The sequence below is a fragment of the Bufo bufo genome, chromosome 3 (genome assembly GCF_905171765.1).
Source record: "Bufo bufo chromosome 3, aBufBuf1.1, whole genome shotgun sequence".
Taxonomy (NCBI): Eukaryota; Metazoa; Chordata; class Amphibia; order Anura; family Bufonidae; genus Bufo; species Bufo bufo.
The window spans coordinates 299,482,346-299,496,691 of record NC_053391.1 but is presented as its reverse complement, the minus strand read 5'-3'; the positions used below and the strand labels follow the sequence as shown (position 1 = coordinate 299,496,691).

General features: G+C 42.0%; 1 protein-coding gene across 1 annotated transcript in view; it reads right to left on the bottom strand.

Moving 5' to 3' along the window:
- Window positions 1–14,346, bottom strand: part of LOC120993757 (NADH-cytochrome b5 reductase 1) — a 372,914-nt gene that overhangs the window by 40,471 nt on the left and 318,097 nt on the right. Inside the window, exon 6 of the mRNA XM_040422226.1 lies at window positions 14,162–14,261. Within this exon, the coding sequence (XP_040278160.1) occupies window positions 14,162–14,261 (100 nt within the window). The remainder of the gene's footprint in view (window positions 1–14,161; window positions 14,262–14,346) is intronic.

Sequence of the window (14,346 nt, the reverse complement as noted above, 5' to 3'; positions counted from 1 at the left end):
AAGAGAGGCATCAAGAAGCAAGGGAAACTAGAGTTTTTCTTCGGTCAAGACCGAGACAAAGATGGCACCGGCACACGAGGCTCGCAGGCGGAACCCTCCCACAGCCTGACATCTTCGGCGAACGCTTCTTCCCCCCGACCATCCGATGATGGCAGCTCGACTCACCGGAGCCCTCAGGGTTCACCTCAGCACACAGAAACGGGTGAGAGCATGGTGATTGGCACTATGGAGGTTGGATCGGGGCGAGAGGTGCCTGCTTCAAGCAGCCGTGCGGGGCAGAGATCCCCTACTACGAGCCCGGCAAAGCAGAGGCCCAGGCTACAGGACCCGGCTGCAGTGGTCCACGAGACCAGCAAAACCCAGGACCTCCATTGCACTGGGACCCTTAAAGAGGTGCTTCTTAAGTTCCCAACGGACAACAGGCCAGCGTCCAGTGTTTTACTTAAGGACATGTTTTTAGCCTTTAACCACTCGGTCACCTCCCATATGTCACAGCTATTAAAGCCTCTTCAACGGGACGTTACAGTCGCACAATAGCCTCATAGACTCGTATGATGTACAGTCTGAAGAAATCGCATACCTCAAAGCGAAAATGGCAGATTTAGAGGACCGTTCCCGCAGGAACAACCTGAAACTGCGGGGTGTACCAGAATCAGTTCCAGCAACGGATCTGCAGGCTTATATTAAAAGGCTAATTACAATTCTCCTGCCTAACAGCACCGAACAAGACCTCATTATAGATCGGGCGCATAGAATTGCTAAACCGAAACATCTTCCTGATGATACACCTCGGGACGTTTTAGCCCGCATCCATTTTTTCCACATTAAAGAGGAAACCCTGATGGCAGCAAGGAAAGTTGATACCTTACCGGATCCGTACCAACAGGTGAAGCTGTTTGCGGATTTATCCATAGCAACCCTTCAGCTACGTCGCACGCTTGCGCCCATCACTGTGGCGCTGCGATCACATTCCATCTTATACAGGTGGGGATATCCAGTAAAGCTGCTAGTCCAGAAAAACAGGGTGCTAACAGTTATCCGCTCGGTGGAAGAAGGGAAAGTTGTGCTAGCCAACTGGAACATTTCAGTGGATGATGTCCCTCCGGTAAACCAACATCAGCGATTACCAGATGAAGGAGAGTGGCACCGGGTTTAAAGTCGTCGCCAGAAGAAACATCGCTGAGAGGTTCTTCACATACCCTGCTTTCAGCAGGAGCGGGGACATGTTCTACCTGTTAGGATTCTCCAGGTGGTAGGCATGACTGTTTTCCCCCAAAAAGAATCACAAGGGGTTTTGAGTTTTAACCCTTGTGCTACCTCATTCCTGCCCCATTATTTGGGCAGTAAGTTTTGGTTCATAAGGTTATTGTTTTTATCCTTTTATTATTATCTTTTTTTTCCTAGGTCGGGTCATTTTTTCACATTACAGCTGAATGTTTTACAATTGATGTTGTATGGTTCCCTCCACATTATCCGGGCATCTTCTCATAAGCATATCCTTACGTACCAAGATGGTGCTTAAGCTAGTCTCATTAAATGTCTTAGGCTTGAACAGCCCATATAAGAGGCGGATGATGTGGAGGGAAGCCCTCTCGACTAAATGTGATATATTTTGCGCACAGGAGACACACATTGTTGCAGCAGATAAGGAGAGGTTGAGACACCCAGCTTTCCCGACAATAATCCAATCTCATGGCTTGAGTAAAAAACGCGGTGTGATGTTAGCGATTAAAAATTCAGTTGCTCAAAAGGAGAAAAAAACTGTGGTAGATGAAGGGGGTCGCTACATTATTCATGTATGCTGTATTAATAATATTCCTTACACACTGGTGGGAATATATGCCCCGAATGTTCGGCCCCTGAGGTCTTTGAATAGAGTTTTCAAAAAAGTTCAGTCCTTGAAAGAAGGCAGAGTTATAATTTGTGGGGACTTCAACATGGTTCTTGATCCGCTCCAAGACTCCTCCTCTGTCACAAGAATTAGCCCTGCCTCTCTTGCTCCGTCACTATTGGCTAACTCCTTGTTTGATATATGGCGTATTCACCATGCATCGGAGAAGGATTTTTCCTACTACTCGCCTGCGCATAAATCCTACTCCCGCATTGATTTGATCTTAGTTGACAGAACCTCCTTGGAGGCATCTAAAAGTTCCTCCATAGGGACAATTACTTGGTCGGATCATGCCCCAGTATCTGTAGAATTGGCAGAAGAATTTGTTTCCCCTCCGAACCCTTTGTGGAGGGCTAATGAATTTATACTAGCTAATGACAAATATCATCTAGAGGTATCGGCTGCATTAGTAGAGTACTTCAAATTAAATGCTAACTCGGGACCAGACCCCTCGATAGTATGGACGGCCCATAAGGCATACATAAGAGGAATATTATTGAAACTAGGACATAGACATAAGAAATTGAGAGAGAAACACCAGACCGACCTCATAGCACAAATTCAGTCTACAGAAGCACGAAACAAGTCCTCTCCCTCAGTTGAACTCTCTGATAAGCTCAGACTCCTTAGACTTCAACTAAGAGAAAGTTACTTGCATTCCTATGAGCTCTCGCTCAAAAAGACAAAGGCCAGGTATTATTCGCAGACTAATAAGGCAGGGAAATTGTTGGCAAGCAGGGTAAAAGCAAGAGCCCTAAAATCAAAAATACAATTTTTATGGGATTCCTCTAAGTCACACAAATTGTATGACCCAAAAACCATAGCTAATAGATTTATGTCTTATTACTCGCAACTATATAACTTGAAGGAAGAATCAGGTTTTATCCCCGCCTCCCCAGATGATATTGATAATTTTCTGAGCACCTTAACAATTCCCTCCTTAGATGAAGTTCATAGGGCCTCCCTCTCTGATCCTATCTCGCAAGAAGAGATCTCCAAAGTAATTAAAGGTCTGCCACATAACAAAAGCCCAGGACCAGATGGTCTCCCAAACTCGTATTATAAATTATTTGTGGATAGTCTACTTCCTCATTTACATGCAGCCCTGTCTCGTGCCATGACAACCAGGAAAATGCCTAAAGAAATGCTAGAGGCGGTCATTGTTACTTTGCCCAAGCCAGGGAAGGAACCTTCAATTCCACAAAACTTCCGTCCTATCTCTCTGCTTAATATGGATCTGAAAATCTATGCAAAGATTTTAGCGGCCCGCTTGGCGGATATTATTCCCACTCTGATAGGCCCAGATCAAGTAGGGTTTGTGAAAGGGCGTCAGATTACAGACAATTCCAGGAGAATCTTGAATCTAGTTGATTTCGTGAACCGTACAAGAACTCTGACAGTATTGGTCACATTGGATGCCGAGAAGGCTTTCGACCGCGTTAACTGGTCGTTTGTCTTCTCGTTACTCCATAAAATGGGCTTCCCGGAGTCCATATTGCAAGCCATTCGGGTTCTGTACTCTAGCCCCTCGGCTCGTGTATTGGCTAATGGAGTGTTGTCTGATCCGTTTGCGCTGTCTAATGGCACGAGGCAGGGTTGCCCCTTATCACCACTGATATTCATATTATCCCCAAAACCCTTGGCACAGGCAATCCGCCAAGAGACAGAGCTGGCAGGGGTTAGTATTGGGGACAGGCAGCACTGTATATCCATGTACGGGGATGACATAATTTTATCATTAACAAATCCTAGGGTGTCTTTGATGAAAGTTATGAACATCATATGTTCTTACGGAGCCCTTTCATACTACAAAATAAATGAAAGTAAATCCCAGGCCCTCCCACTAGGGATCTCAGACACAATATTATCCCAAATGAAAAAAGAATTTGCTTTAGATTGGCAGGAGTCTTCAGTTTAATATTTAGGTTTTAAAGTAACAGCCACTCCCCAAGAATTGTATAAGGCAAACTTCCCACCTCTTCTGCAGTCACTCCAACCAGAGCTTACCCATATGGCCAAGTCAGAGTTATCCTGGTTGGGACGTATCGCGGCGCTTCAACAACACACACTCCCGAAATTATTATATCTGTTCCGTACTATCCCAATTCCAGTTCCGGTGTCCTTTTTTAACTCAGCTAACAAAATGTTAAATGGCTTCATCTAGAATAAGACTAGGCCGAGAATAGCGAGAAGTATTATGTACAGGCAAAAAAGATCGGGGGGTTTAGGATTGCCCAATATTTATGATTATTTCCTAGCCTCTAGAATCAACCAACTTAAGGAGTGGTGGAAAGGAGATGAGGAGAAACATTGGGTGCATATTGAGCAGTCACAAATCCCAGGAAGGAACTTGCGGGCCCTCCTCATGGCTGCACTACATGAAAGCTATTTGGGCATTCAACCTGCATATTATGTCTCCACTTCCCTGGCTTTATGGAAAACATATCATGATAAAAGTACATCCACATTGATATCATTGGCGCATATTACCCCAATAGAATCTCTCCAATGCTTTTCCACTGATCTTAACTTGAGAGGATGGAGAGACAGAGGGATTAAAACAGTAGTAGATCTTGTGTCAGGATCAGCCTTAAAATCGTTTGACATTATCATGCAAACCTTTAATATTCCTCCTAAAGAAGTCTTTTCGTATCTTAAAATAAGACATATTTTAGGGAATAACCCGGCCTTCAGTCTTAGAGGTCATACTCAGCTATTAATTAGATGGTCTGCAGCAAATTCAGTATATTCCGGAATCAGATTCCTATATATGTATTTAGGACACAAGGACAAGTTTCTCAAAACGGCTCCACTACTGGCTTGGGAGGCTGATTTGAAGAAATCATTCACTCTAATACAATAGAAAGCTGCAAATAAAACCCTTAAATGCTCCTCACATCTGGAAGCTTACATTAAAACTACACTTAGATGGTACTTTACCCCAGTTAGGCTACATGTGTTTTTCCCCAACGTGATTGTGCATTGTTGGAGGGGATGTAGTTGTAAGGGGACATTGCTACACATCCTGCGGTCCTGCCCGGGGATCTATGCTCTTTGGAAGCAGGTATTTACCAGGATCTCTGGGATCGTGGGTCATCAGATCTCTCCAGACCCAGCTCTAGCCTTACTTCTTATAGACATGTGATAACATCCCCGATGTGCGTGAGATTATCGGAATGGTAGATACGACAAGATCATATGAGTATATGCTAGCGCATCAGACCTTCCAAGTGAATCGTCGCAATCAGGCATGGGAACCCTGGAGGGGTCTGGGCCCTGTGATATCAGAGAGACTGGGGATGGGTTAGTCTTTCTCAAAAGGAAGTGACGTTGATAAGGTTATGATTAGCTGAACCCTGTGGGAGTAAGCTGAATTATGATACATTTAGTGTGCACATGTATTTTAATGTGATTGGAAGACTCGACTCTGAGTTTGTTTTGTTTTAATTTTTTGTATTACTTGCTGTTTTATATTATTTGCTGTATTATTTATTTACTTTATATGTAAATTTTTTGGTAGCAAACAAAATGCTATTATAAATTTTTATAACAATTAAGTGTTCTCTCTTTGTTTCGTTATCATAATTTTTTTTTCGTTATACAACAAAGTAATAAAGTGCATGTTTGAAGTTAAGTCACTGCAAAGCGTAAAGCACCTTTTTTTTTTAAAAAAAGGATATATTGAATGCATAATTTCGATCCGAGATACCTAATAGGAATCGGAAATAAAAATATAGAGAGAGACATATGCTAAGGATAGATGGGGGGAAGGGTAAAGGGAGTAAAAACAAAATAAACGACAAAAACAAGGAAGAACATAAAAGAAGTACCAGTCATTTGGCTAATATTTATTTACTTTATAGATTCATTCGAAATGGATATGCTCTCCAATATGACAATGGTTTGCAACAATTTTGTTTTCTCTTTCCTTAAAAGAAAATGTGGAGTTACTTGCTTGAATCTCATTGTAAGGTCTGGCAAATGTATATTTGTATTTTGAGCAAATACTCTGACAATAAAAATCTATTGAAAGTAAAAACAAAAAGATAGTATTTAGTAATTATAAAAAAGAAAAAACGAGGATGACAGGCAAATTTATAAGATTAGGCAGAGAGAGGCCAAACAAGTTATAAGAGCTTCTAAAGCACAGGCAGAAGAGATATTAGCTCAGTCAGTGAAAAAAGGCGATAAGACATTCTTCAGATACATAAATGAAAAAAGGAAACTAAAACAAGGAATTACCAAATTAAAAACAAAAGAAGGAAGGTATATGGAAGCAGATAAAGAACTAGCTGACTGCCTCAATGAAAACTTCTGTTCATTTTTTACAAAGGAAAATGAAGGAAAGGGACCTCAGTTAGGAAGGAATACTAATGAATCTTTTGATGCATGTGTCTTTACAGAGGAAGAGGTTCTAAGTCAGCTGTCTAAAATTAATACAAATAAGTCACAGGGGCCTGATGGGATACACCCAAAACTATTAAAAGAGCTTAGCGGTGAACTAGCAAAACCATTAACAGATTTATTTAACCAATCAGTGGTAACAGGAGTCGTCCCAGAAGATTGGAAATTAGTTGTGCCCATTCACAAGAAAGGTAGTAGGGAGGAATCGGGCAACTATAGGCCAGCAAACCTGACATCAATAGTGGGGAAATTAATGGAAACCATACTTAAAGGGCTTCTGTCACCCCACTAAAGTCTTTTTTTTTTTTTTGGGCTAGTTAAATTACTTATCCTGCGATATATGAAAATATAATGGTGTTACTTACTTTGATTCAGCAGTTTCTTCTAAAAACAAACTTTTATAATATGTAAATTAGGTCTCTACCAGCAAGTAGGGCGGCTACTTGCTGGTAGCAGCTGCAGAAAACAGCCCCCTCGTCGTGTTGATTGACAGGGCCAGCCGGGATCTCCTCCTCCGGCCAGCCCTGTCGGCATTTTAAAAATCGCGCGCCTGTGTTCATTCTGCGCAGGCGCTCTGAGATGAGGAGGCTCGCCTCCTCAGAACTCCCTCAGTGCGCCTGCGCCGATGACATCACCGAAATAGAAGACGTCATCGGCGCAGGCGCACTGAGGGAGTGCTGAGGAGGCGAGCCTCCTCATCTCAGAGCGCCTGCGCAGAATGAACACAGGCGCGCGATTTTTAAAATGCCGACAGGGCTGGCCGGAGGAGGAGATCCCGGCTGGCCCTGTCAATCAACACGACGAGGGGGCGGTTTTCTGCAGCTGCTACCAGCAAGTAGCCGCCCTACTTGCTGGTAGAGACCTAATTTACATATTATAAAAGTTTGTTTTTAGAAGAAACTGCTGAATCAAAGTAAGTAACACAATTATATTTTCATATATCGCAGGATAAGTAATTTAAATACCCCAAAAAAAAAAAAAGACTTTAGTGGGGTGACAGAAGCCCTTTAACCACCTCCGGACCGCCGAATGCAGCGACGCGTCCTGGAGGTGGTTGATTGATTCCTCCTGGACGCGAGATTTCCTGTGAACGCGCGCACACAGGCGCGTGCGTTCACAGGAACGGAAGGTAAGCGAGTGGATCTCCAGCCTGCCAGCGGCGATCGTTCGCTGGCAGGCTGGAGATGTGTTTTTTTAACCCCTAACAGGTATATTAGACGCTGTTTTGATAACAGCATCTAATATACCTGCTACCTGGTCCTCTGGTGGTCCCCTTTGTTTGGATCGACCACCAGAGGACACAGGTAGCTCAGTAATATGTAGCACCAAGCACCACACTACACTACACCCCCCCGTCACTTATTAACCCCTTATTCACCCCTGATCACCCCAGATCACCCCATATAGACTCCCTGATCACCCCCCTGTCATTGATCACCCCCCTGTCATTGATAACCCCCTGTAAGGCTCCATTCAGACATCCGTATGATTTTTACGGATCCACTGATAGATGGATCGGATCCGCAAAACACATACGGACGTCTGAATGGAGCCTTACAGGGGAGTGATCAATGACGGAGGTGATCACCCCATATACAGGGAGTGCAGAATTATTAGGCAAGTTGTATTTTTGAGGATTAATTTTATTATTGAACAACAACCATGTTCTCAATGAACCCAAAAAACTCATTAATATCAAAGCTGAATATTTTTGGAAGTAGTTTTTAGTTTTAGCTATTTTAGGGGGATATCTGTGTGTGCAGGTGACTATTACTGTGCATAATTATTAGGCAACTTAACAAAAAACAAATATATACCCATTTCAATTATTTATTTTTACCAGTGAAACCAATATAACATCTCAACATTCACAAATATACATTTCTGACATTCAAAAACAAAACAAAAACAAATCAGTGACCAATATAGCCACCTTTCTTTGCAAGGACACTCAAAAGCCTGCCATCCATGGATTCTGTCAGTGTTTTGATCTGTTCACCATCAACATTGCGTGCAGCAGCAACCACAGCCTCCCAGACACTGTTCAGAGAGGTGTACTGTTTTCCCTCCTTGTAAATCTCACATTTGATGATGAACCACAGGTTCTCAATGGGGTTCAGATCAGGTGAACAAGGAGGCCATGTCATTAGATTTTCTTCTTTTATACCCTTTCTTGCCAGCCACGCTGTGGAGTACTTGGACGCGTGTGATGGAGCATTGTCCTGCATGAAAATCATGTTTTTCTTGAAGGATGCAGACTTCTTCCTGTACCACTGCTTGAAGAAGGTGTCTTCCAGAAACTGTCAGTAGGACTGGGAGTTGAGCTTGACTCCATCCTCAACCCGAAAAGGCCCCACAAGCTCATCTTTGATGATACCAGCCCAAACCAGTACTCCACCTCCACCTTGCTGGCGTCTGAGTCGGACTGGAGCTCTCTGCCCTTTACCAATCCAGCCACGGGCCCATCCATCTGGCCCATCAAGACTCACTCTCATTTCATCAGTCCATAAAACCTTAGAAAAATCAGTCTTGAGATATTTCTTGGCCCAGTCTTGACGTTTCAGCTTGTGTGTCTTGTTCAGTGGTGGTCGTCTTTCAGCCTTTCTTACCTTGGCCATGTCTCTGAGTATTGCACACCTTGTGCTTTTGGGCACTCCAGTGATGTTGCAGCTCTGAAATATGGCCAAACTGGTGGCAAGTGGCATCTTGGCAGCTGCACGCTTGACTTTTCTCAGTTCATGGGCAGTTATTTTGCGCCTTGGTTTTTCCACATGCTTCTTGCGACCCTGTTGACTATTTTGAATGAAACGCTTGATTGTTCGATGATCACGCTTCAGAAGCTTTGCAATTTTAAGAGTGCTGCATCCCTCTGCAAGATATCTCACTATTTTTGACTTTTCTGAGACTGTCAAGTCCTTCTTTTGACCTATTTTGCCAAAGAAAAGGAAGTTGCCTAATAATTATGCACACCTAATATAGGGTGTTGATGTCATTAGACCACACCCCTTCTCATTACAGAGATGCACATCACCTAATATGCTTGATTGGTAGTAGGCTTTCGAGCCTATACAGCTTGGAGTAAGACAACATGCATAAAGAGGATGATGTGGTCAAAATACTCATTTGCCTAATAATTCTGCACGCAGTGAAGACTCCCTGATCACCCCCCTGTCATTGATCACCCCCCTGTAAGGCTGCATTCAGATGTCCGTATGATTTTTACGGATCCACTGATACATGGATCGGATCCGCAAAACACATACGGACGTCTGAATGGAGCCTTACAGAGGGGTGATCAATGACAGGGGGTGATCACCCCATATAGACTCCCTGATCACCCCCCAGTCATTGATCACCCCCCTGTCATTGATCACCCCCCTGTCATTGATCACCCCCCTGTAAGGCTCCATTCAGACATTTCTTTTGCCCAAGTTAGCGGAAATATATATTTTTTTCTTACAAAGTCTCATATTCCACTAACTTGTGTCAAAAAATAAAATCTCACATGAACTCACCATATCCCTCACGGAATCCAAATGCGTAAAAATTTTTAGACATTTATATTCCAGACTTCTTCTCACGCTTTAGGGCCCCTAGAATGCCAGGGCAGTATAAATACCCCACATGTGACCCCATTTCGGAAAGAAGACACCCCAAGGTATTCCGTGAGGGGCATATTGAGTCCATGAAAGATTGAAATTTTTGTCCCAAGTTAGCGGAAAGGGAGACTTTGTGAGAAAAAAAAAAAATATCAATTTCCGCTAACTTGTGCCAAAAAAAAATAAATTCGATGAACTCGCCATGCCCCTCATTGAATACCTTGGGGTGTCTTCTTTCCAAAATGGGGTCACATGTGGGGTATTTATACTGCCCTGGCATTCTAGGGGCCCTAAAGCGTGAGAAGAAGTCTGGGATCCAAATGTCTAAAAATGCCCTCATAAAAGGAATGTGGGCCCCTTTGCGCATCTAGGCTGCAAAAAAGTGTCACACATCTGGTATCGCCGTACTGAGGAGAAGTTGGGCAATGTGTTTTGGGGTGTCATTTTACATATACCCATGCTGGGTGAGATAAATATCTTGGTCAAATGCCAACTTTGTATAAAAAAATGGGAAAAGTTGTCTTTTGCCAAGATATTTCTCTCACCCAGCATGGGTATATGTAAAATGACACCCCAAAACACATTGCCCAACTTCTCCTGAGTACGGAGATACCACATGTGTGACACTTTTTTGCAGCCTAGGTGGGCAAAGGGGCCCACATTCCAAAGAGCACCTTTCGGATTTCACCGGCCATTTTTTACAGATTTTGATTTCAAACTACTTACCACACATTTGGGCCCCTAGAATGCCAGGGCAGTATAACTACCCCACAAGTGACCCCATTTTGGAAAGAAGACACCCCAAGGTATTCGCTTATGGGCATAGTGAGTTCATAGAAGTTTTTATTTTTTGTCACAAGTTAGTGGAATATGAGACTTTGTAAGAAAAAAAATTAATAAAAAAAAAATCATCATTTTCCGCTAACTTGTGACAAAAAATAAAAAGTTCTATGAACTCACTATGCCCATCAGCAAATACCTTAGGGTGTCTACTTTCCGAAATGGGGTCATTTGTGGGGTGTTTGTACTGTCTGGCCATTGTAGAACCTCAGGAACCATGACAGGTGCTCAGAAAGTCAGAGCTGCTTCAAAAAGCGGAAATTCACATTTTTGTACCATAGTTTGTAAACGCTATAACTTTTACCCAAACCATTTTTTTTTACCCAAACATTTTTTTTTAATCAAAGACATGTAGAACAATAAATTTAGAGCAAAATTTATATATGGATGTCGTTTCTTTTGCAAAATTTTACAACTGAAAGTGAAAAATGTCATTTTTTTGCAAAAAAATCGTTAAATTTCGATTAATAACAAAAAAAGTAAAAATGTCAGCAGCAATGAAATACCACCAAATGAAAGCTCTATTAGTGAGAAGAAAAGGAGGTAAAATTCATTTGGGTGGTAAGTTGCATGACCGAGCAATAAACTGTTAAAGTAGTGTAGGTCAGAAGTGTAAAAAGTGGCCTGGTCATTAAGGGTGTTTAAGCTAAGGGGGCTGAGGTGGTCAAGGAGAGGATTGTGGAACATCTAAAATCCCATGGATTGAAAGATAAAAAACAGCATGGGTTTACTTCAGGGAGATCATGTCAAACTAATCTTATTGATTTTTTTGATTGGGTGACTAAAATAATAGATGGCGGAGGTGCAGTAGACATCGCTTATCTAGACTTTAGTAAGGCTTTGATACTGTCCCACATAGAAGGCTTATCAATAAATTGCAGTCTTTGTGCTTTGACTCCCATATTTTTGAAGGATTAGGCAGTGCCTGAGGGACAGACAACAGAGGGTTGTAGTCAATGGAGTATATTCAGACCATTGTCTTGTTACCAGTGGGGTACCTCAGGGATCTGTTCTGGGACCCATATTGTTTAATATCTTTATCAGCGAAATTGCAGAAGGCCTCGATGGTAAGGTGTGTCTTTTTGCTGATGACACAAAGATTTGTAACAGGGTTGATGTTCCTGGAGGAATACACCAAATAGAAAAGGATTTAGGACAACTAGAGGAATGGTCAAAAAACTGGCAACTAAAATTGAATGTTTTTAAGTGCAAGATAATGCACCTGGGGCGTAAAAACCCAAGAGCAGAATATAAAATCAGTGATAGAGTCCTAACCTCAGTATCTGAGGAAAGGGATTTAGGGGTCATTATTTCAGAAGACTTAGGTAGGCAGACAATGTCATAGAGCAGCAGGAAATGCTAGCAGAATGCTTGGGTGTATAGGGAGAGGCATTACCAGTAGAAAGAGGGAGGAGCTCATGCCGCTCTACAGAGCACTAGTGAGACCTCATTTGGAGCATTGTGAGCAGTACTGGAGACCATATCTCCAGAAGGATATTGATACTTTGGAGAGAGCTCAGAGAAGGGCTACTAAACTAGTACATGGATTGCAGGATAAAACCAGGAAAGATTAAAGGACCTTAACATGTATAGCTTGGAAGAAAGACGAGACAGAGGCGATATGATAGAAACTTTTAAATACATAAAGGGAATAAACAAGGTAAAAGAGGAGAGAATATTTAAAAGAAGAAAAACTGCTACAAGAGGACGTCGTTTTAAATTAGAGGGTCAAAGGTTTAAAAGTAATATCAAGAAGTATTACTTTACTGAGAGAGTAGTGGATGCATGGAATAGCCTTCATGCAGAAGGAGTTTAAGCATGCATGGGATAGGCATGAGGCCATCCTTCATATAAGATAGGGCCAAGGGCTATTCATAGTATTCAGTATATTGGGCAGACTAGATGGACCAAATGGTTCTTATCTGCCGACACATTCTATGTTTCTATGTTTCTATTGTGGGAAGTCTAAGGCACACCTGTGCAATATTAATGCTGTCTAATCAGCACCTTGATATGCCACACCTGTGAGGTGGGATGGATTATCTTGGCAAAGGAGAAGTGCTCACTAACACAGATTTAGACAGATTTGTGAACAATATTTGAGAGTAATGGGTCTGAGTATGTAGAAATGTTTCAGATTCTTGAGTTCAGCTCATTCAAAATGGGAGCAAAACCGAAAGTGTTGTGTTTATATTTTTGTTCAGTGTACATTTGGTCTATGAAAAAAACCACAGAAATAAGATAATAATGCACTTAGTAAAAGTAGATGCAAGCATTATATATGGACAAAGTCCTCACTCTGATATGATAAGACACTTGATAACTGAGACACTTAGTCAATATATTTTGATCAAAACACATCTAAGCCCGTCTACCAAGCGCCAAGGTGGTCTCAGGTCAGGCGGGTCCTACGCTAAACCTACCTAAGCCATTGGGCTTCTATGTTCAGGAGCGCAGACGCCGCACATATGGTGTGCTGCTCCTAGTCACCTCCATGTGCATGAAGCAACCAATGGGAGGAGGAGTAAGCACACCTATATGTTCCACCTAATCAAGGCGCTCTATTGGATAGGAAGGGCAAAAATGCAGAGGAATGCTACTCCCAAGATATAATAGGTGCGCATTCACACTTGAAGGTGCCACTCCCTCAAGCAAATACTACATAGACAAAAAAAATAATCCACAGAAAAAACTAAGATAAAAACATCCTGCACTATATGATATACAAATGTGCGGATGTCCCTGGCCATATTATTGAAGAAAACCACAGAAATAAGATAATAATGCACTTAGTAAAGTAGATGCAAGCATTATATATGGACAAAGTCCTCACTCTGATATGATAATATCTGAGACACTTAGTCAATATATTTTGATCAAAACACATCTAAGCCCGCTACCAAGCGCCAAGGTGGTCTCAGGTCAGGCTGGTCCTACGTTAAACCTACCTAAGCCATTGGGCTTCTATGTTCAGGAGCGCAGACGCCGCACATATGGTGTGCTGCTCCTAGTCACCTCCATGTGCATAAAACAACCAATGGGAGGAGGAGTAAGCACACCTATATGTACCACCTAATCAAGGCGCTCTACATTTGGTCTATGACTGATTATACGGATTATCCATCTCTATTTGAAGCTCTTATTTTGTGTACATATTTTGTTTACATTGTTTTTTATGCTTTTTAAAATGTTTTAGGGGTGTTTTTATATGTTGAGCAACATAAATAAATATATGTAACATTACCTATTTTTTGCTACATTGTGTCCATGTGATTAAAAAATGTTAGAGTGCCTGTCTTTTTCTAACAATATCTACTATATTTGAAAGGGTGATTCAACTAGACTAGAGCACCACCCCAGGGTTACGGGAGAGTGAGCCACTGCCTTATATAAATTTATTATTACATTTTTTTAACATTGACCTTACCTTCTGTTGCACTATCCAGAGTGAACCACAGCTTAAAGCGTTCTGAATACTCATCCTTTAGCTTCTCAAGGTCATTACGGAGGAGTACATCATCTTCTGACTGTAAGGAGACATAGTTGTTAATTTTTTTAATTTCAAACAGCAGAAGAGCTGGCGTAGATTTAGACAGGTGGTGGATGTGCCTA